The sequence below is a fragment of the Sinocyclocheilus anshuiensis genome, unplaced genomic scaffold, assembly GCF_001515605.1.
Source record: "Sinocyclocheilus anshuiensis isolate Anshui unplaced genomic scaffold, SAMN03320099.WGS_v1.1 scaffold1571, whole genome shotgun sequence".
NCBI classification, from domain to species: domain Eukaryota; kingdom Metazoa; phylum Chordata; class Actinopteri; order Cypriniformes; family Cyprinidae; genus Sinocyclocheilus; species Sinocyclocheilus anshuiensis.
Genome location: NW_015551107.1, coordinates 220,700 through 244,292, shown reverse-complemented (window position 1 = coordinate 244,292; position 23,593 = coordinate 220,700). Strand labels below are relative to the sequence as shown.

The window sequence follows — 23,593 nt, the reverse complement described above, 5'->3', positions numbered from 1 at the left end:
TATTCAATAAGCCAAGCTTTATCAGGTCCCTTTCTACGAAAGCACTTTTTGTAAGTGATATGATCACTGATCATAACCTAGATGTGCTCTGTGTGAAAGAAACCTGGGTAAAACCTGATGATTACATTATTTTAAACGAGTCTATCCCCCCAAGATTACGGTTATGAACATGAGCCACAAGAGATGACCTCGACAGCCCTGAATGTCAGCGGAGACCAGAACAACTAGATGAGCCCTAGAGACAGATCCCCAGTGAAGACCTTGTCTCCTAGACGGCCACTGTGACAAGACCACAGGAACCAGTTGAGTCCTCTGTACAATGTGACTTTGCTGCAGCCTGGAACTGAACTGCTGATTTCGTCTTGCCAGAGGAGAACTGGCCCCCTGACTGAGTCTGGTTTCTCCATTCTGTCACCGATGGAGTTTCGGTTCCTTGCCGCTGTCCCCTCTGGCCAACTCAATCTGAGCAGCTGAGTCCTTAGCCATCTTCAAGAAACAGCTAAAAACACATCTCTTCCATCTATACTTGACCCTCTAACAGTAGAACTCTCTATTCTATTTCTATTCCATCTACTTGTTTTCTTTTTATTTATACAAATAATAAATAAATAAAGAATTGACCCTCTTGACCCTCTATCTGCTAAATGACTAAATGTAAATATCTATCTATCTATCTATCTATCTATCTATCTATCTATCTATCATCTATCTATCGATATGGGGGCCAAAAAACAACAACAGTGAATTCAAAACATGAGGTATCAAGTTTAAAAAATCAAGTTAAAAATAGTTATTTTAAAAACCCTGTCTCAAGATGTTTTGTTCTATTTAGTCTAGCTGTATGAAAGGAAGAACACATCCTTTGTGTGAGTGTGTGTGTACCTACTATTCCCTATGTTATGGGCACCAAGTGTACCCACAAATACAGTTTGACCTTGTGGGGACATTCTTTGGTCCTTATGAGGAAACAAGCTTTTAAATCAGATGAAAATCTAAAAATGCAGAAAGTTCTGTGTGATGGGTAGTTGTGTGAAGTTTTGTGTGATAGGTGAATACAGTTTTTATGGTATAAATTGCTGCCCCAGACTGTAAGGCAGTGTATTGGGGCAAATCCCAAAAATTAGACCGCAATGAAATGCAAAAATAACACCATAAAACCAATGACAAAATTAAAATGAGGCTGCTTTTAACATTTTTGTGTAGTTGATCAGTTTTCATGATTCTTTTTAGGTGTCACTTTTGAGCATTCAGATACTCACTTCCTAAAAGTATATTTGCTGTTTCCAAAATGTAGGACTTGTATCAATATCCTAAAACCCTGTTTTTTTTAATAGGGTAGCAAATTGTGGAAATGCAGCTAAAGAATTTTAGGTCACTACAAAAATGTTGAATACCATCAAAAAGCTCAAGACATTACATTTATGCATTTGGCATCCATTGCTTTCAAGGTACACATTTTATCAGTTCTTGCTTTCTCTGGTGTAGAGTTCTCCCTTTTTATCAGTTCACGAGTTCACACTTACATATAATAAACAGAGTAAAGGTTATGTGTATTTGGCGTGCTGTCCGAGGGGAGGGCTCTGAGCTCTGAATTTTGGCCCGAACCCAGAGTACCCCCCTACAGGTTAGGACAGGAATAGTTGTAAGTGCGGAGAAGGGGTGGGGGAGGGATGCTGGAAAACTGTCAAGGAACAGAGGTAAGTCTGCTGTGTATATATACACACTTCTTATCTTGTTAATTGGGTTGATTACTGATTGTGCTCCTCTCATGTTAATTAGGTTAATTATCTGAACGTGCTCCTCCTGAACTTTGTTAATAAAACATAATTTCTTGCTTTTGCCCTCCCTTACCCTGGCATTACTAGCACACACTCTACAGGATGAGCTACAACAGAGCTAAAGACCAGCATTTTACTCAGGACCAATATTTTAATGGGTGGTGGTGTGGGAGGCTACTTTTCATTATATGTTACTTTAAGGTTGGATAATGTTTAGTAAACATATCTAAATAATGGGACACCAGTTTGTGCCCTCTTTGTTCATGCTACCTACTTCTGAAACAAGCTATTTGCAACAAAAAAAGTATTAAAATCAACCACAGCAATGAAATATTTAAACTCTGAAAGTATCAATCATCTGCATTTTAACTTCTTTTTAATTAATTCCTGTCATTCTTAGACAGTTTAAAAGCTCATGTGAGTTTTGATACAGTACCTTTCTTTCATGATCCCACCACAGACCACCATCATAGCCACCAGAGATTTATGCCACATTGCTTCCATTTCAGTTCTTTGGAAAATAACTATATGTTCCCCATAAACCCCATCTTATTTCTACAAAGCTTAACATTTTTCAGGCTGCCCTCAGTGTCCCATAATCACGTGATGTTCTCTTGGACCTCAGTCTTCACCACATGCCCCATGGTGTCAGAGGGTGCCTACCGACCTGACGACATTTCCCTGAACCGCCTTTACAGCTTCACCAACTCTTGCCTGTTTTTTCTTTAAGCTCGCCTTTCCAGTATTGTTTCAAGTAAAGAGCTAAAGAGAAACAGATTAGCACTGCTCTCTGCGGTGTGGCTTCTTCCTGTAAACAGTGTTTCAATAACGTTTTTCTGCTGGACTTTTATAGTGTCTATGACTAACCAGCCCTTATATTTTAATACAGATTACCAGAAGCTGTTGTGGTTTTGACCATAACACATCACTATGCACATAATAACTGAAATTAGTTATTTCAGTAAAGCCATATAATGTACAACTGCTCCTCTGCTATTAAAGAACATTTGCAGACTACCAGGTTGGAGACATTTGTTTAGTGCAATCTCAAAATTTAGACTAGAGAGTTACCTGTCTTTGATAAATAAGAATGCACAAGGTGATAACATTTTTAGTCACTGACTGCTTGCTAGTTTTGAACTAGACCTACAAACAGCGAGTTGCAGGAGGTTATGAAACCATGGATGATTGTTCAGCATCTCTAAAGTACATGAAGAGTGTAAATCAGTTATATTACAGATGAAAAAAAGCTTTTAACAAGCTGGATGATACTGGCTTCAAAAAACAGTGTAGGTTCAAATATAATTTTTTCAAGTGTCATATGGGCGCAGGGCTTAACTAGCACAACATCAATGTCAATGTCATGATGGAAATATTTAAGATCAAGGAACAAAATTTCAGTCAGTATTTCATTTTAAAGGGGTCATAGGATGCCCATTTTCTACAAGTTGATATGATTCTTTAGGGTCTTAATGAAAAGTCTGTAACATAGTTTGGTTAAAATTGCTCAATTGTAGTGTAAAAAACACCTTTTTTACCGTCAAAAACAGCTCTTTTCAGATCAAGCAGTTTTTTTAGTATTTTCCTTTAAATGTTAATGAGCTCTGCTGACCCCGCCCCTCTCTTCCGAGCTGCTCTCAGAGAGACTGTTTACTTTAGGATTCATCGTGAAACTTGATAATTAGCACATTATTAGGAAAGGCGATTTGCAAAGATTCATTACAAAACATTATACTCACTTCTTCTGTAGATGAGGCTGGATCATGAATGATTCGCGCGAACAAAGACACATTTATGTAGATCGGGTGCGCCTTCCCTTCAGAAACAAATGTAATCCACTGCGAGTTTTTATTATTATAGGGTGGTTGTGTACACACACTGCCAACACACATTTCAGTTCAAACAACTTGTAAAAGTGCATGTAGCATCCCTTTAAAGAGTTTGCTGCCTTCCAGATTTAAAGATGATGGAGGCAAACAGTAATTGACGCTTGGTCTTAGAAATGATATAGATTTTTTTGTGTCATCAGCATAACTATGAAATCCTGTTCAGACCAACACGAATGTTTGGCACAACATTTGGTCTCAAATTTGCATGTGATTTGTCTCTTCCAACCAATATGTAAAAAATAGCAGCAGGGCTGATTGAGCATACAAAATCACACTCTGACAGTAGTTAGCGCTTTAAGCAGAAATACAGCAGATACTCTGGTTTAGTGTTGTCAAAAGACCCGGTACTTCGGTACCAAGTCGGTACTAAAAAAATTAAAACGTTAAGGTACCAGGTTTTTTTAAGTACCGGTGGTACCGAGTACCTGGTCAACCCGGTTCTTGATGCGCTATCGGAAAGGTGCGCAGATGCGCTCTCTTCATAAAAGCACTGAGACGTGGCGACATCAAAAGTAGGAAACACACCAAACTAACAAAACACTTTAAAGACAGACACCCAGATCAAATGAAAGAAAAAGAGTTCAAGCAGGTAAATTTCATTTTAATTTTTAATATTTAGATATTCTTAGTGATTCCCATATTGATTTATTTGTTTGCGGCCCACGCCACAATATCAAAACTGACTGCCACAAATAGATTTTCCTAAAGACTTTGACTTCGTTGAATAAACATGAGCACTGCACGTGTCAAAGTCGAAACCCGGTGCGGGTGTTTTTATATCACTGTATTTCTGAAGGAAACCGACTGTCTTCATAAAATTATGGATGTCATTTTCATTTCATCTTGCCTGTAATGCCTGAGCAGCGTTTGTGAGTGGAGTGCTTATTTGATTACAGCCGTTACCGGGGAAACCGCTATCTCTCCCGTTTTACAAGCACCTCCTGCTGGCAGAGAATGGATTTGCATATATATGCCGCCACAAATAGAGTGCAAGTCTGTGGGAAACACCGCTTCTGTTATGAATATTATTCAATATTTTAATTTGAATGTTGGATTGAAATGAACGCTGTTATTAGAGTAGTTAATCGTTAACATAAGCGCGGCTAACGCTAATATAATGAGCATTAGAATGAAGTTTCTTTATTAACTATTTAATGCTCCGATAACTTTTAATAGGATAACAAAAACAGGAGGACATGATGATATTTACTATTTTTACACACCAGAGGCTTTTAAATGAATTGTGAATCTAAAATATGCGTGTTAGAGAATGTACAAATGGTTAACATTGTTTGTGTCATATCAGTCAGAAAAGCAGTTCTGGGCTTTTTAAATTTTTTTTTAGCTAACTTAGTTGTTATTCTTGGCTGAATAACTCTAGAAGGTTTTCAAAAGCCCTTTAAAATTAAATATGTACACAGTTTGGATTAAATGAAAGTATAGTCATATTTTTTAATTAGCATGTTTTTGTGTTTTGCTTTGGTACCGAAATTGGTACCGAGAACCATGGATTTTCACTGGTATTGGTACCGAATACTGAAATTTTGGTACCGTTACACCACTACTCTGGTTATTACAGTACACAAAGCAATGCTGCGCAAATTTCTGTTTCTAATTCACTTGTCACCAACTAAGTTCTTATTTGCTTGTATTAAAAGATTTGTTCAGATTTTTGCATTCGTTGTGGCGTTTATCAAACAACATCAAATACAAGAATACAGAGAACAGATTCTGGATTCTTCCTCTGCTATTCACTGTTGCTTAGCAAATAAACATCTGTTTGTAAGCGCCACCAAGTCATAATTTTAAGTAACAGCTGCACTCTGAGCATGTGACCAAAAAGTGCAAATGTTATTGGTTAGCCAGTTTCTTCTCAGTGCGATGGAAAAAAGATTACGACACCTCCGTGTAAAAAAAAGAGTGCTAATAATGTTGTTGGTCTGAATAGACACATTAACAGGCATTCATTCAGATGCACACTGAATTTTTGCACCAACCATTCATCTTGGTGTGAAAGGCCTTAAAACTACTCTGGCAAAGTGGAAGCATATAGATTAGAAAAACAAGCGGTCCAAGAACTGATCCCTGCGGTGCACCTTGTGAAGCAGCAACTGGGTGAGATTTGTGTTTATTTATACTGAAAAATGACACAGAGATATGCTGGCCACAGATGGTCAGTAACACCAATAGCAGATTAGCGAGTGAGTGAGGAGTACAGAAGGCTGAACTCAGGACTAAGAAGGCTAGGAAAGTGACGACACCAGTCAGATGAAAGGAAGAGGTTGCTTAGTATTTTTATGAGGACATCTCAGTATTATGTAGGGGTGGAAACCTTTTTTTTTCTTCTAATTTTTGAAATATTTTTTTCTTCAAGAGCAACTGAGTGGCGACCACCTTTTCTATTATCTTGCTGGATAAAGTAGATTTAATATGAGCAAAACGTTACTTAAACTGCATTTTCGAGACTTGGTTTCTTGAATACTGGAAAGATAGCAGCAATCAGAGACCTGTTAGTCACGTAGGCAAATTGGCAGAAGACAATGAGCTTTAAGGGGATATGCTAGTAATGGAACAAGTTGGCAGGAGGAAAGGTTTGGTTTTTCAATCCGTTTTGTTTATATGAAAGTTGCGTACAGTGAGTACAGTAGATTTAAAGGCCATGATTGAGCTGAATGATTCTTAATAATCATTATTCATTTTGAAACAAAGTTTGGATAAACATTTTTTTTGCAAATATCATTGTGGTTATATCATTTGATGTGAACTTACCTTGAGAAAAAAATCCTTGTTTGTCATAAAGGTCACATCATCTGACATTTTTAAGTCATGCTGGTTATACCACACACTGTGCTTTGGTGGACATGTATAATATTAATGTTTTTAAATATGATTATTATTTCTTCTCAAAGTTTTGTTTTAACACACTTTAATAAAGTAATAATAATAATAATAATAATAGGTCAAACTACTCATTAAAATAAATCATTGTACCCTTTTAGTGTGATGTTCATTAAGATCTCAGGATGGTCACCTTGACATTTATACCCCATAAAAATATTAAAATAATTTTTGGTTGTAAGAAACTCTTCTTTTTCTTTCATGACATAAGACAGCCAGTTGAGTATGCATGTAGTGATTAATTTCTAATGAGAGTTTGAGGCTTGCATGATGCCAGCTTTGCCCGTGGCAACTCAGTTGTGAAATCTAAGCCCAGTCACTTGGAGATGAGGAAATTTAGTTTGGAGCCAAAGGAAAACAATGTCTTGACAAGAATATGTACAGCACATGGGCTGTGACATCAAAGGCAGCAGTCAAGGAAAATATCCAAGTGCAATTCACGCTTTTAGGAGCCTTCTCTTTTTAAAATACTATGGAAGTCAATGCTACCATCGAGCGTTTCATTACCCACATTCTTTAAAATACCTTCTTCTGTGTGCAAAAGAAGAAATAACTGGTTTGGAACAACATGAGGGAGAATAAATGATAAAAAAGCAATATTAAAATAATATAAAAAATATGAAAACTTCCAAATTGGTGGAAATTTTACATGCAATTCAAATGCATACATCTTACATTTAGGCCTAATTATTTTTGTCGCCAGATTGGTGTAGCCCACAATAATCAGCCAAATCTTGTCCTTATGGACTGGGAAACCTCCAGTGTCCGTGTGAACACCACTTTAAGGTCAGCAGAACAAAGAAGGAGTGTAATTCTACCTAAATGAAAACTTTGCCTACATTTGTTTGATGTCCGTCACTCTACACCTGTCATGTGCAATAACTTGCATTTTTACCGCAGTATAACCATTTGCGCTGACACCGGATATGAACGCCATTAACACAACAAAAACCATTGTCTGGAGACGTTGTAAATCGTGCACCTGCAGTCAGAGCAGTCGCTGCAACAAAGGACGAGCTCGAGAGATGATGACTTATCAAACATTCCTTTTCTTGAAGTGGTTCGTGTAAGCAGGTGCATGTAAGGACGCTGAACTGGCTGTGGTTTTTGACTTTTAAAGGGCTGAGGAAAAATGGGAGGACACCTTCTTCAAAACCCCCAGCTATGCTTTGAGCGGTAACATGAAACCTACACGACGTCCCGTCTTACAAACAGAAATTATGGCTGGAATTCTGCTTAGAATAAAGAAACTCCCTGAGAAGAATTCAGTCTGCAGTGAGTCATCTCATCCTTATTTAATTACAGTGATGTTATAATATGCTTTTCAGAAGCCTTCTTACCAAAGCTCGCACAAGAATGTGTTAGTGAGTCCTTTACAAGGCAGTCCCTCGTGTTACTTCCCAGAGTTCCCACAATAAAAAAGCAACAGTTATCCGACACTCAGTCATATATGAGTGTCAGTGGTCTCATTCTAAAACATGTCGCTATTTTATGGGTAATAAGCAGACCTACATGGCATCTGCACCCACAGAACTCAGTAAAAAGCACAGCAAAATAAAACAAATTGTCATTCACAACGTTCTACAAATCTCCCTCCCACTCGTTAATGAAATATTTTGGCTAATTGAATCAAGGTCTCAGGTACCAATGAGAGTGAATACTCTCTGTACTTTCTAACATACTGAAAAAATGGTCAAATTAACTGGTTTTATTCAAGTAAAAAAAGAAATTAACATCATTAATTTTACCTAAATGCATTTATACCAACAAAATTTATTTAAATGTGTGAAATCAGGTAGAAATAGCTCTTTAAGTTAACAATGGCAAGTTATCACTGTTTTATGTGGTAAATGTTAAGCAAAAGTAATATTTTAATGCAAATGCAAGATGCACGCAGCAAAAAGGCCTCTGGTATCCAGATGAAATTTTATGATGAAATCATAGATTTAAAAGTCAAATCAAGATTTACAGACAGGAACTGAAGGAGAAAATTAGAATAGAAGTAGATCAGAGAGAAAGTTCAATGTCTGGAACTACTAAAGTGGATAGTTTTTCATAATGTGCCTCTAATTATGACTTAATTATGGCTGGGTTGAGCTGCCACAAACATAAGCTCAAGAGATACACAGCAAACAGAACCGAAAGACAGAGATATAGGAGAAAGTCATGCTGCATGGTGGGCTGTCAGACCATATGCTTTCATGATTCAAGCTCCAAATACCACACAATTAACTACAACTGCACTAAAGCTGATCTCCAGTCAGTTAGGGGATAAACTCATGAAGAAAACAGGTGAAAACAGCCATTAAACACTTCATTCATACACAAAAAAGCAACGTGTTTCCCATCCACTAAACCAACTGCATATGCTCAGAAAAGAGCCCAACTCAGCATCTGAAACTAATGGGATTGGGGCTAGTTGTCACATAGGGATGCAAAAGACAATAAATGTATGGTTTCAAACACTTTTTAGCTGAATTGAGGTTATAACTACTGAACTTCACAATATTCACACATTTTGAACTAAATTTACCCGAATAGTTACACTATTGTATTTCTAGGGTTACATTTTATTTTAAGGTGTCCTTGTTACAGTGTAATTATACATTAATTAGCTACATGTACTTACTATATGATTAGCATTTGGTTTAGGGTTACTTGCATGTAATTATGCATAATTTGTTGTTATTATAATAGTAAGAACATGTAACGTGTAACAATGACATCTTAAAATAAAGTGTTACCTCTGCTTTCCAGAAATTGTATCAAAACTGAGCAACAGTTATAGGCCTACTGTTGTTTTTCGTTTATGAAGCTGCTTTGAAACATTCTGTATTGTTTAAATATATTATAATTTATGTTACAAACGGAGATCATAAAATTACACTGGCATGCAATTTGCTGTTGATCAAAACAATTAATTGTTAATTTTGTATGTTAGCTTTTACGTGTTTGCGGCTTATTGTTTCGACCTTTAATAGTTTTATTTATATATTTCCAACAGCTATTCTTCTCAATTCAGTGTCAACAACCAGAAAGTTGCCAATGGGACAATGCGATAATGGTAAACGAAGCTCTTCTTAAAGGCTATATTGGCCATACAAAATACGGACCTACCTTCTAAACTAAACTATCAGCGAGAAACATTCACTCTTGGTGGCTCTTACCTGCAGGTGCTTGAATAACGCGGTGATCTGCGTGATGTGAAGCGTCAGGCAGCGCGAGACACAGCGCGCGCTTTCAATCTTCTCCAAGGTCTCCGCTTCTTCGGTCCGGCGCGCAACGCTCGCTTCAAAAACACAACAGAGCAGAAAGCAGCAGACCTTCCTCATTAACACCATCTTCAATGAGGAAGTTCACGTAAATGTGCGTTGACGGTGGTGCGGTTGAATGCACTGGATGCGCGTCAGGCTCGTGTTGAATGCTGTGCGCGCTGGACACTCCCTCTCGCGCAAACCTGTCATCCGAACTCAGCTCATTCATAGTCTGTCAGCTTTGTGTTTAGATCTAATAACGAATTTAAACCATGTTTTAACGAGAAGCTTTCAAGAGTCTGAAAACTGGCACTTTATGGCTCACCACTGGACAGTAAAGCAACGTTGATTTATCTTAAGATGGAACATCCATGTATAAATGACGTTTGAAAAGTTATGAAAATAACATGAAAGTAATGGCAGAATAAACGTTTCTTTAATTGTGTTCCTACATTTATAATAACAGAATTGGAGTGGATTTATCTTCCCTGCTGAAGAAACAAAAAACAAAAAAAACAATAGAAACCATCACAGAAATTCTAATGGTTTCCACTACAAATACACATACAAATTTACAAACCATAAACTTTTAACCATTAAAACCAGTAAAAATGGTTTCCTGTAGTGTGTTTTAGAACATATTCTTGAATATTGAAGAATATTCCCATTAGGATTTAGTGGTTTTAACAAGACACCAATAGAAGGCGACCAATTACCAGTAGAAACCATAACAGTTTCCATTAAAAGCAGTAAAATTCCTGTTATAACCAGTAAAACCATTACACATTCTCTGATGGTTTCTATTATTTTTTTCAAGTGGTTCCAAATGAATCACTTAAGTGACTAATTTAATTGAGATTAATTAATCGAGAATGAATAAAAGACAACACATTGCTTTATTTTAATTTCTGAGGATTTCTAAATCTTCCTTTATGTTATTGTTTTTATGTTATTGTTAAATAGCGAGTCATAATTATAACTCTTTTGAGATGAACGTCTCGGAAACAATGCAAAAACAGTGGCGCATGAATGAGATAATAATAAACATCAAAATACCAATGTATACCACTGTCCTGACATTTGGATGACCATAGATACCTTTGACCGCAAAACCTGTTTCCATACTGGATTCAACCTGCAGTATCCCTGCGTCCCAATGTGCATACTACCCACCCTATCTGCCCTGAATAGTAGGGTGGATGGTATGCACATTGGGACGCAGGCTCTGTGTCCATCCACAAGGATCTGAATGGAAATTTGTGTCGCATCTTTGCAATACCAGCGCCATCGTCTGATCGAATAAAGTATAACTACTGCATGTGAGAGTATATAGCCAAAAAACTCCTCTCAGGACCTAAATATCGACCTTCCTCTAAGTTAGGTCTACCTCTAAACAAACACGCATGAACTAGCCAATCAAGGTCTTTATTTTCACAAGAAAATTAAAGAGGTTTTGTGTGGAACTTAACTCTGCTGCACATGACTGGTTTTCACCAGGAGGAATGAGCATTCCTAAGGTAGAGTGTTTATTTGTATTTTAAATATTAATTGATTCTTCTTCTTATATTTTCGTTTAAAGTGTATATTGTGAATCAGTTTGGATAGGTTTGGGGTAGATTTGGAGCCTGTAGACTGACACACACATGCTATTTACATCACAGTGAGGTCACACATTGATCATCTTGTTAATGTTTATCAAACCTGATTCCAAAGTCACATTCATCTCCTGGTATAAACGGATGCTAGACTGCATTTGAAATAAACCTGGTCATCCTGTGCATGACAGTGTCTCTAATGAGAAAGAAAGATGTTGACTCTGATTTGGATTTTTCTGACCGCAAATATTTTGTGTGTCTCGGGGACAAGTTTAATTCATGTTCCCTGTGACGACAAGACTGTGGAGAAGTTGTCCCGACTGACCGTCACGTACGTAAACGAGGACAGAAAAACAGGTTACAAATTTGCCCTTAATAGAATCACAAACGTCCAGGCGCATCAACAGGTTGGTAAACAGTGCTGTCATTTTCACCAGTGGAAAGGCAACCACACTATTCATAGATCTACTCATATTGATCAATTAACTGTTTTTACAGATTCGAAGCCAGACTATATATGCATTTTTCATCTTTGCAAGAACCTGTTTATTTCATAGGTCCACTTTCCTGTGCTGTAGGGTCCAGCTGGAAAGGTCTATTATCTTGATTTAGATGTCCTTGAGACCAAGTGCCATGTCCTCAGTCCCAAATCGTGGAAGAAATGTGCTATTAGACCTTTCATGGAAACAGTAAGGCTTCAGCTTCAGTTATTTGCTGCTACTGTACATCTTAAAGTTTGGATTGAATATATGGCCTCTGGTTGACAGTGTAGTAGTGTTGTTTACCTCTGTTTAAAATTCCATCTGGTAAATTCACAAATATTGACCATGGGTTTAAGATTAACCAGCAGAACATTTTCCATTAACATTTTTCACTGCATGCAGCTCTATTATGACCATTTAACGGATGCAAATCTGGACCTCAGACTAAAATCTCAAGCTTTGTTTAATCTATTATTGCACTTTAAAACCTGTGCTTTGCATTGTGAAAAAGAGGTAAGTGATGGTGGCGAAAAGTGGCTTTTTTAAAATGAGAAACATGAGAAAAGCTCACATGAATAGTGATATATCATGACTAATCCAACTTGTAACTCATATTAATCCATGAAGTAACTCAGTGCAGATGTTTCACAGAATCTGGTTTTAATATGTCTAGAAAAGAGTAAGAAAAAGGGGTGTTTTAGGTTGGTTTATGGAAAATTTATGTTTCCTGTGTTGTAGCAAATCTCTGGAAACTGTAACGCCACAGTGCTCCACACACCTGAGGGCTTCTCTTACCTCTACAGCTATGACTGCACACTCGTACCAGGTCAACCAGTTACTTCCATTTCTTTCTGCATGAATTTGCAGGAGTTCCCTGCAAAATAGAAATCTCAAAATGTGAACCTTTTAGCTTATTTAAAACTAGAATGGAGCTGCAACTAACAATTACTATGATAATTTATATAAAAAAATAAATGTGCATTTCATGCATCTCAAATCCAGTAAACAGCACACGCATGCATCAAAGCACATGACAGAGCAGGATATATTAAACTATGCTCTTGTTTGAAGTGTTTAACATAAAAGATTCTCAGTATGTGTTTTGTCCGTAGACATGTGCCATTTACTTCTGGGAAGTGACATGACTCAAGTGCACAGACAAGATTAATCAATCCTCAAATTCATTGTTCATTATCTTTTATTATAGATTTCATGGATTAGTTGGTGCAGCCCTCAAGTAAAGACTCAAATCTCCTAGTCTAATCATATTTCCAAGCCAAACATTAAAATCATATTTTTGGTTGAAAGATGCTTATAATCTAATCATATTAGAAAAAGGACCACATTAATAAAATGCAGGGATGTCTCAGAAGTAATTTTATTTACTGCTTAATAGCGATTACCAGTTCTGTTTAACAGCAAGGACCACAATGGAAATAAGTCTTTGAATTTATTGACAAAAAAGGTTTGAGGTCTTGCTTTTGTCAAATAAACTTATTAAACTACTGCAATGCTTCACTGCTGTTTTAACAAATGCAACTTCCAATTTTTCTTTTATCCTACTCACTTAAAGAACTAATCTCTCTACTTTCCTTCTCCAAGACCCTCCAGAGAAGTTACGCTTGACGTGTCCGGACTGTCCTCTGCTGCTGCCGGTCGACAGTAATGAAGCCATCGCTGCAGCTCGGACATCCCTCCTTAAATACAATAGACAGAGCACGCTTCCTGTTAGCCTGACTGTGAACACCATCACCAGAGCCTCCCATCAGGTTGCAAAAGATGACAATTCATCAGTTTTTCCCAATTTATTAAGCGGTGTTGTCACTGAGGTTTGCCATGGTACACCATAATACTGGGTTATATTGTGAAATTTTACAGGGAAACATCATGAATGAAAATTACTTGACAACAGTAATTCCTATATAAGTATCCTATCCTTAAATAATGTAAAGCATAGTCACATGACGGCATCTTAGACGGCATGCAGCAAGCTTTTTTGTGATCTGTTATGTGAACAAGCATGCCTACTTTTCATATGGTTGCCAACAGGGGCGTAGCCATCATTTCAGAAGTGAGGGGGACAGAAATGTAACAAAAAACAAAAAAACAAAACACACTTTGGTACACTTTATTTTAAGGTGTCCTTTTTACACGTTACATGTGCTTACCATTACAATAACAATACATTATGTATAGTTGCATGCAAGTAACCCTAACCGTAAGCATAATTACACTCTCGACTCACGTGCTTTAGGGTCTAAGCTGATTTAACCTGGAACTGGCCCACACCCTACCCCTCACAGATGTGGGGAAGGAGTGGGATCGAACCCTAACTGACTCACGCCTTAAACTTACCCCTTACAGCTCTAAGGGTGGTGGAGTTTGACCTGGGGCAGACTCAGGTCCTAGCCCTATCTCTCACAGAGCTAGGAATAATAAGATAGTCTCAGCTCTAGTCCTTTGATGGAATGCGATGCTGGATCAGGATTATCGGGCTGTGACCTTTTAGGATTGCGGTTTGGTTCGTTGGTCTGGAACAAGTTCATTCAGGAACTTTGCATTCCCACGGCTGGTTGGGTCTAAATCTAGCCCTGAACCGACCCTCACCCTAAACTTAACCTTTGTAGACAGATAGTTTAAAAACCTAGCCTTTCCAACCCTTGTGCCAATGCCCAGATGGGCTACTCTACTAGACAGGAGAAAGCGGATATTGTATGGTCTAGCATGGTGTTGGGTTTCCTGACACTTAACCCTGGCCAGAGTCATCGGACCAGGTCATACCATATTATGCACATGACCATTTCATGGGTCTCACTAGCACTGGTTTCTGCATATTCAGCCTTAAACGCTCGAGCCGTTCTATGGTCAGTAAAATGGAATCTGAGTGGGCTAGAAACTGTTTGAGCATCTGGAAATTTTGGGTGAACATCCTTCTTGACTTCAAACAAAGTTTCTTGGAATGCAATGCTGGACCAGGATTACTGGGTTGTGACCTTTTTGGGTTGCAGTCTGGTTGGCTGGCCTGGAACAAGTTCAGTCAAGAACTTCACGTTCCCAGATCTAGTTGGATCTAACCCTGAACCAACCCTCACCCTAAACCTAACCACTGTAGCCCTGTGGGCCAGACACTCTTTTAGCCCAGCTCTGGATAGGCCTAACCTGGTACCAAAAACTGCTCTATAACTAACACCTATGGCCTGATGGGCAAACAACTTAGTTGTTTCCTACAATCCTAACCAGAGACTTGGTTTGGTTGCAAAAAGCGCTGCCCTAAATCCTACCGATTGTAGCCATATGGGCCAGGTACTTTGCCCTTTCCACCCTTGTGCCTTTTATCCTGGGCGTGTAACAGAATGACAGTGACAGAACAAAAAACACAGATAATAAAAAAATTAAAATAAATAAAAAAATAGGACAAGTAAAATAAGGAATAAAAAAATATACAAAATCGACAATTGTATGTACTGGTATATAACAATAGACAGTTGTATGTACAGGTATATTATGTGCAAATTGAAATGTAGACCGAATATGTGTGTTAGATAAGTGTATGAGTGAATAAATAGTGTGTGTTCCACAGTTATTGTCAAGTGTTCATGAGATGGATGGCCTGAGGGAAGAAACGGTTCCTGAAAAATTAAGTTATTTTCAATAAAAATTAAGGAAATAATCAAAAAGTTGAAAATAAAGTATCGGGTAGGGTTAGGGTAGGTGTAGGGCGGGCTTTATTGTACCAATAAGGTGGCATCCATTAAAATTAAAATGATAATTTACACTCAATACGTTATTATTGCATACTGTTTTATAATGTACTACAATACTGAAGTGCAGATAATTGCCACTATTTGCAACAAGTAGTATACTTGATAGTAGAAATCCTGCTATTTTAACAGTGTAAATAGGTATTTGCACTTAGTGTAAATAGCATATTGCTAAAAATACTGCTATTTTCACTTAGTGTAAATAGAATCCATTGCTAATACGAGATTTGAAAAGGGAGGAAAAAAAAGTTCGGTAAAAGGCGGGATCGAACCTGTCAAAAAGGCAATGACACACGCTTATCCATCTGCGCCACTGGAGCTAATGTTTTACAACCACTTTTAACTAAATGTAAATAGACACCCCGTATTTTTTATTCCATAGTAAGGGCAATTCATACAATACATTTAAACTGAGCTACTTTAATACCATATCCGAACTTTCTACCACGACTCTGCTGTTCTTCGGCTGGTTCTTCCCTGTATACGTTGATTGACAGATGTCTCGTCCATTCAGCGGTGAGTAATCCCAAACCAATGGCGCTGTCTCAAACTATACCTACCTCTTCCGGTTTGTCTGATTTGTCGTTGCGTTTTCTGACTTGTTAATTTGTTTTCGGATTTGTCATTGTGTTTTCTGAATTGTTATTTTGTTTTTTAGACTTGCATTTGCGTTTGTAATTTGTTATTGTTTTCAGAATTTGTTTTGCACTTCACGGCCACCGTATGGGCCCGATGCCAAGAGGGGATCTCCCAAACAGGAGTTGATTAGTCATTTTGGATTAGGGGGCAGAGGTGGGTTTGCTTGCATAGTGGTAACAGCTGGGTGCTGGTTAGGGGGGAGCTGTTGTAATTTTCAAACACCTAACCTTGACCAGAGCCATCGGACTTGACATAATGGAAAATTGCATGTTATTGTGGCGGGCCTTTCTTTCTTGGTAATGTTTTTTCTCTGGGGAGAAGTGAGATGCTGGGCCGCATTTATTTAGTCAGAGACTTCAGGCTTGGGCTGGGTTCGCCAGTTCGGAGCAGGTTTGACCAGGGACCTTGCATTTCGGCTCCAAGGTTGTTTGTATTGAGAAGGATAAAAGGGTTGGGGAGAAGTGTGATGCCAGGCCGGATTTATCTGGTTGGAGCCTTCGGGCTTAGGCTGGGTTCGCCGGTTTAGAGCAGGTTTGACCAGGGACCTGGCAGTTCTGCTCCTAGGTAGATGGTATTTCCTGCTGAGTTTAAGATTGGCCTTTTGATGGTTGGAGAGATCGGAAGTGGGGTTCTGGCAGGGTTGTTACAAAGGTTTTTGGGGGGAGGAGGGGTGGGGGGTTTCTTTTTGGAAGTTTGAAGTTCCTGCCGTGGTCCACTTGGACTTAGAGCCGGGGGACTTGTGAAGGGAGAGCGGATCGAGCCCGGACAGGCTCCTATAGGAGATGTGTGGCCCGGACAGGCCTATCGTCTCCTGATCCACTGGTTGATTAATTTATTGGGGGGGGGATATGAACTCACCTACTTGTAAGGGTTTTCAGAGAATTCAGAGAACTGATTACGAGCTTGAATAGGTTTCTGAAAGCATTTCGTCATGCCAGCATGATTCAGCTTGTGGAGAATCAGAATCGTTGGCCAGTGGGTCTAGAATGTATGGCAAAGAACATCAAGATGGGAGTTCATCCGGTTCTCCCCTCCATGGACACAAATTGGCAAATTTACGGTAATGCCCAAATTTGGCTTCATACGGGGGTGGATATCCTGCACAATCATTGTCGGGAGGCTCTGCAGGGGACCAGGGCAGAGTTGTCGGATTCGTCGCTGCTGCGCTGGAGGGAGGCATGACAGGTAGTGGTGAAATGGACCCGGAAGAATATGAAAACTATCTGGGAATCAACAATAAGTTTGGCGTCTGAGGAGGTTGAAAACTGATGACAGAGGAAGCCCCAGGTATAGCAGAAGCAGCAGCAGGGAGGGGAATGCCAGAAAGCTCTCAGCAGATTCTGAGGGAGGGGGAGGGGGGTCCGGAGATGGAGTCGCGTATATTGCATCTTTGCATTGAGGGGCCCCCATCATCAACGGCAGCAGTGAAGGTACGAATTATGCAGGGGAATGAAGGTCGAGAGGTTGTAACAACAGTCCAAGATCCTCCAAGACCTTCCTTCTGGTGTCCTATGACACCAAGCCTACCCGTGGCTTGGACAAAGGGGAGGCCCTGGAGCAAGAACAGGGCCAGAGGAGTCTGGGGGAGGAACACTTGGGACAAGTTGCAAGAAGAGCTTAATCGGTCGGGGTCCTAGGAACCAGGTCAGGCTCAGCTTATAGTTCAGGGGGAGTCCAACATAGTGGGCCCGAGCGGAGAGCTTCCGTGTAAAAGCCCTCCCGCAGGTTCTTCAACAGGCTTACAGTTTCCAAAGCCAAAAGATAAGGGAGTGGTTACTGTAGATCCCCAAGTGGCAGCCCAGGGCCTACATAAGAGGCATGATCACCATGGTGTCAAATATAAAATCTGGAGTTTGGCCCCCAGTAGACCGATACTGATTATGAGGAACTAAAATGTGGGTAGTTTTTCACCCATTGATGACATAAATGTGGAGGTAAATTATTACCCGGGGGCGAATTTGGCCCAAGCATATCATATTATTAAGCACAGGACCCCAATGTCAGCTAATACCCAATGTGACGAGTGGTGCGGGGCCGAGAGCAGTGGGAACGGAGCGAGGCCGGTGGAGTAAGTGATAATGCACGACACCTGCGCCACTCACCGGTCTCGAGTCCCACGGAGGAGCTCCGGAAGGATAAAAGGAGAAGTGACGACAGTGAAGAACGAGAGAGGACCAGGCCTGGAATTTATTTTGTGTTTTGGTTTTGTTTGTGTACGGCAGTCGTCCGTGAGGGGCTGTTGTGCTGTTTTGGGTTTATTTTATTATTAAAGTTTTGTTTAAATGTTCACCGGTTCCCGCCTCCTTCCCGATCTACGAACTTTGTTACATGGGTGCCGTCGGAGTGGGAGTCCGGACAGCTGATAAAAAACACAATAATTCACAAGTAATCCACACCACTCCAGTTCATCAATTAACATCTCGAGAAGCAAAAAGCTGTGTTAAAATAAAGTCCAGGCCTGGTCCTCTCTCGTCCTTCACTGTCGTCATTCCTCCTTTTATCCTTCCGGAGCTCCTTCGTGGGACTCGAGACCGGAGAGTGGCGCAGGTGTCGTGCATTATCACTTACTCCACCGGCCTCACCCCACTCGTCACACCCAACATGTTGTTTTGGCTTTTGGAATTAATAATGGGGACCAGGGTAATCCGACGATTATGAAGGCGGCGTTGGAACGTTGGTGGAAAATTAACTATCATAAGGGGTTGCTGAGGCGACAAGTGGAGAACCTGAAGATGTTAAACAGCTGCATTGAGGAAGCAGGCCACAGAATCCCAATTTGGAATTGTTCCAAATGGAGGCAGACAAGCTTCATTGGGTGCCACAAACAGTGAAGGCTATGTGTACTTTAGGCACTGGATGGGGCATTTAAACTTAAAATGAATGGGTCCATAGAAAAGGGCCCATTACAGAAGAGATTGGCTATTAATTTGAGATTTTTGAGTTATCTCTGGCACAGTTCTCAGTTCTTGACAAAAGTGTATCATTTATCCCTTCCCATTTAGTTAAAACTTTAGAAAAGATGTCTTTGGCGGATTTAGGCCAGTTTTTTGTTAAAATGCAGAGGACAGTTTTCTTTAGGCCGCGCTCGGATTGGATTCGGGCAAGACCTTTTTGCTTACGGTCGAGCTGGATTCCTCCACCCCAGGACTTACCGGGGGAAATGTGGGATTTTTTCCCGAGGAATGTAGATATCCAGCAAGTGGCCGCAGGAATACAAGACCCAATTCCTAATTTAAAAGTAGCAGAAATACAAGCTTTGGAGAAATTGTCCCACAGGAGGGACATTATAATTAAACCAGATGACAAGGGAAGTGTGATAATCCTAATGGATAGGCCGCAATATGTCCAGAAGGGACTTTGTCAATTGGAAGACAAAAGCTTTTATGCTAGGTTAATGACTCCAGTGTTTCAGGAATAGACCCACTGAATTGAATGAGTGGTGAATTCCCTGGTCAGGGGAGGATACATCTGTCGGTGACAGGCAGAATATTTACTGGGGGAACCCAAGCCCAGACCAAAATGTTTTTTTATTTACTGCCCAAAGTCCATAAGCCTTTGGATAAATGGCTGACCCTTTGGATGCCCCTAGGTTGCCCCATAGTTTCCAACTGTGGGAGTGAGAGTTACCAGTTGGCAGAATTTATATATTTTTTATTTAAATCCATTATCAACCAAGCACCCCAGTTATGTAAGAGACACTTATGCTTTTTTTTTTTGGAAAAAGTTAAGGGTTAAGTCTCACTGTTCCCCCTGAACCTTTTTTTTTTTTTTCCACTGTATGTGGAAAGTTTATATACAAATATCAAAACCCCCTTGGGTCTGAGGGAGGTACGAGAATGTTTTACTAAGTTTCCAGATGCTTCCCGGCCGGAGGAGGCAATCTTGGAGCTCCTTAAGTTGAGTTTGACTATTTAAAGGTCAAGGGGACGGCCATAGGGGTTTGCACCGGCATATGCTAACATCTCTATGGTGAAATGGGAGGAGTCAGTTTTTCCTGAATATACCAAGTTACCCCTGTGTTATTTTTAGGTTTTTGGATGATGTGTGGGGAATTTAACAACATGGCCACAACATGGATTTTCAAAGCATTTTGGAGAGCCTCAATTCTCATCATTCCTCCAATAAGGTTAAAGTGTTATTGGATGACCGGGCAGCGGATTTCCTGGATACAAAGGTGTATAAGGGGCTGGGATTTGTGACCTCCAGGAAATTGGACTTCAAAGTTTTTTTTAAGGACACCGACACCCATGCGCTATTACATTATCACAGCTATCATCCCCGCCACACTTTTCGGGGCATTGTTCAGGCACAGCTATTATGATTTAGCAGGATTTGTACACGGGATGAAGATCTCAGGAGGCTAAATGGGTCCTGTTCAAAGCTCTCCAGGGTAGGGGATACTCCAGAACATGGCTATGGACAATTTATAAGGAGCATTGTGGTTCAAGCAATGGTTTACTTACCCAGTCATACCCAGTCAGTCATTTATTTTTCTCAAATCTTGGCCTGCACCCTGGCAGGGGAAGGAGTCACAGTGTTGTCAGCCTACAGGCGAAATATAAACCTCAGAGATTTGTTGGTACATAGCCATCTTCCGGCGACCGGAGAAAGGTCAGGGGGGCAAGAAGGCCGCGGGCCATAAAAACGAGGGGAAAACAGGAGGCTTTCCACTTACCGAGGATCCCGTTGGCCACTAAGAATTGTATTTATGTGATTCGGTGTGCCAGATGTGGTAAACAGTATGTGGGGCAAACATGGAATACCATCAAAACACGTTTATACCAACATAGGTGTACTGTTCAATCTGGGTCAGGAGGAGGGACTGGGAGACCCTTAAATAGAGCATTTCCGGAAGCATGGAGCCAACAATTTGTGGATCCAAGGGTTGGAACACAATAGGCGATGGACGACCAGACAGCAGTTGTATAAAGAGCATATATGGTTTAAGAAGCTAAACACAAGGGCCCCAAATGGCCTGAATGATAGGATGGAGATGAGAAGATATTAACTTTGTTTTAATTAAAAGGAAACAAGGGGTTATAGTGCATATGTATATATATATATATATATATATATATATATGTGCATATATATAGTATAACTGTCCCGACTATCTTAAACCGGGCCTGTTATATGAGTAAAAGGGGGGATCAATTTTGCAAGAGGTCCTACTGGTTACGGTGTAATAAAAAGTTTTGATAAATGCAAAAAATAAATAAATAAATAAAAAATAAAAAAATAGGATAACCCTTTTCCAAACTGTACTAAACCATCCATGCCAAATATTCACAAACACCATATTAAACACTTTACAAATATACAAATTCCCCCAGTAAACAGTAACAAAAAAACCCAAAAAACCAAAACATAATGCCCAGAATAAATGAGCAGGGTTTTGAATTCGGAATGTCCAGCAGTGCCGATGACGATTTGTGCCAGTTTTGTAAATTAGTGCAGTTTAACAGTCTTATCTGTTGATGAGACAACGGATGCAATGCAAATCCTTGCAGAGGTAGGCCGGGTAGCTTTGGGTATAATCCTTGGACAGATGCAATAACGAACTCAAAGGAACACCAAAGTTGTTCATCCACTCCTCATAGTCATTAGCATGCAACATTAGCATGAATTGGAACAAATAAAAATCCTCTAGAAAAGATAACAACTAATCAGAGTCCATACAGTAACCAAACAAACATTATACACAAAACAGTAAACTCCACTAAAGTTAAATTTAATAAAAGCACCCACAAATTACATATAGACAGCAAAGTGTGAAACAGAACAACAAACTTACAGTTGAGCAGCAAACTAAACATTTCTCAGACCAGGATTGTTTGTATTACAAAGAAGCCATGAGGAATTAAAACAAAATCTGCTTCTTACTACTACTTCTTCTTCTTTTGGTTTTATGGCGGGTTGCGAACCAACTTCATAGGTGCATACCGCCACCTACTGTGATGGAGTGTGAAGAGAATGTACTCATCTGCTTCTTACTCTACTGCTTCCTGTCTTATACAGAAAAATAGTGAGGCTACTTGTGTCACCTAGTGGTCAGGATGAGCATAGCACAAAAAATAGCGATTAGTCAACAGAAGAGAAGGACGGCAGTGCATGAGTGTTTTGCTTAATACTGTGATTGGAGATCTGTTGTTTTAAATGATTACTTGCTGCTAGGAAGGAATATTTAATTGTCTACCTATTTTTACTTTGTATTTTCTTTGTAGTTTGTATTTTTGATTGCACTTACTGGTAATTATGATAATTGCTGTCGGCTAAGAAGGAGCCTGTGTTATTTGCATTGCTCTCTTCCTGCACTTAAGTGCGAACTGTAGTTTCGATTTGAGTAAATGCCCTGCTATGGGCTATTGTCTGTGCTAATTAGAAGGCGGCCACAGCTGTTTTCACTTTAGTCTCTTAGACTGTGTATTTCTTTGATGTCTGTGCACTGACTCGGAAGCGTCAACAGAAGCGTTCAGCCCAACGAGTGTAAAGACCAACGAGTGTAAAGACCTGCGACTTTACCGAGCAATGAAACCGGCAGCACACTTAAGTATTATTTTTTATCTTCCCTTTACACACTCTCCTTTTCTGTCCTCTCTTTTCCACCTCTATCATGTGTTTCTAAATCATTCCTGTTGTCTCTCAACAACGCTCTAACATCACACGCAGATGGCAACGCAATCTTGCTAACCTGCATCCTATCTCTACATCTTCTACTGCACCTCTTTCTTTCTCTGTGGGTCTCTGGAATTGTCAGTCAGCTGTCAACAAAGCAGACTTAATTTCTGCTTTTTCTTTACAATCCACACTCAACATCTTGGGCTTGACTGAGACCTGGATTCGTCCAGAAGACTCCGCAACCCCAGCTGCTCTCTCCGACAATTTCTCTTTCTCTCACACCCCATGTCAGGTTTTAAACTCCACACTTAGCATCTTGGCCTTGACTGAGACCTGGATTCGTCCAGAAGACTCCGCAACCCCAGCTGCTCTCTCCGACAATTTCTCTTTCTCTCACACCCCATGTCAGGTTGAGCGGGGTGGGGGCACTGGTCTGCTCATTTCAAACAATTGGAAATACTCAACCCACTCTCCCTTATGCAATTATAACTCATTTGAATCTCATGCGATTACTGTAATCGCTCCTATAAAACTCCAGGTTGTGGTAATTTACCGCCCTCCTGGGCAAATTCTAGGCACCTTCCTAGAGGAGCTGGATGGGCTGCTGTCCTCATTCCCGGAGGATGGCAGTCCACTTTTAGTCTTTGGCGACTTCAACATTCATCTGGACACGCCTTAT

At 39.9% G+C, this 23,593-nt stretch overlaps 2 protein-coding genes across 4 annotated transcripts in view; one reads left to right on the top strand and one right to left on the bottom strand.

The window, feature by feature from the left end:
* The window catches only part of LOC107662924 (anosmin-1-like), a 72,611-nt gene extending 62,640 nt beyond the window's left edge, over nt 1–9,971 (bottom strand). For all 3 annotated transcript variants that reach the window (XM_016453060.1, XM_016453061.1, XM_016453062.1), the window contains exon 1: nt 9,733–9,971. In XM_016453060.1, coding sequence (XP_016308546.1) covers nt 9,733–9,906 — 174 coding nt within the window. In that variant the 5' untranslated portion in view covers nt 9,907–9,971. The remainder of the gene's footprint in view (nt 1–9,732) is intronic.
* A 1,575-nt stretch (nt 9,972–11,546) lies between these two features.
* LOC107662927 (fetuin-B) overlaps nt 11,547–23,593 on the top strand; it is a 25,276-nt gene continuing 13,229 nt past the window's right edge. The window contains exons 1-4 of the mRNA XM_016453067.1: nt 11,547–11,821; nt 11,993–12,103; nt 12,635–12,722; nt 13,499–13,665. Of these exons, the coding sequence (XP_016308553.1) occupies nt 11,627–11,821; nt 11,993–12,103; nt 12,635–12,722; nt 13,499–13,665 (561 nt within the window). The 5' untranslated portion in view covers nt 11,547–11,626. The remainder of the gene's footprint in view (nt 11,822–11,992; nt 12,104–12,634; nt 12,723–13,498; nt 13,666–23,593) is intronic.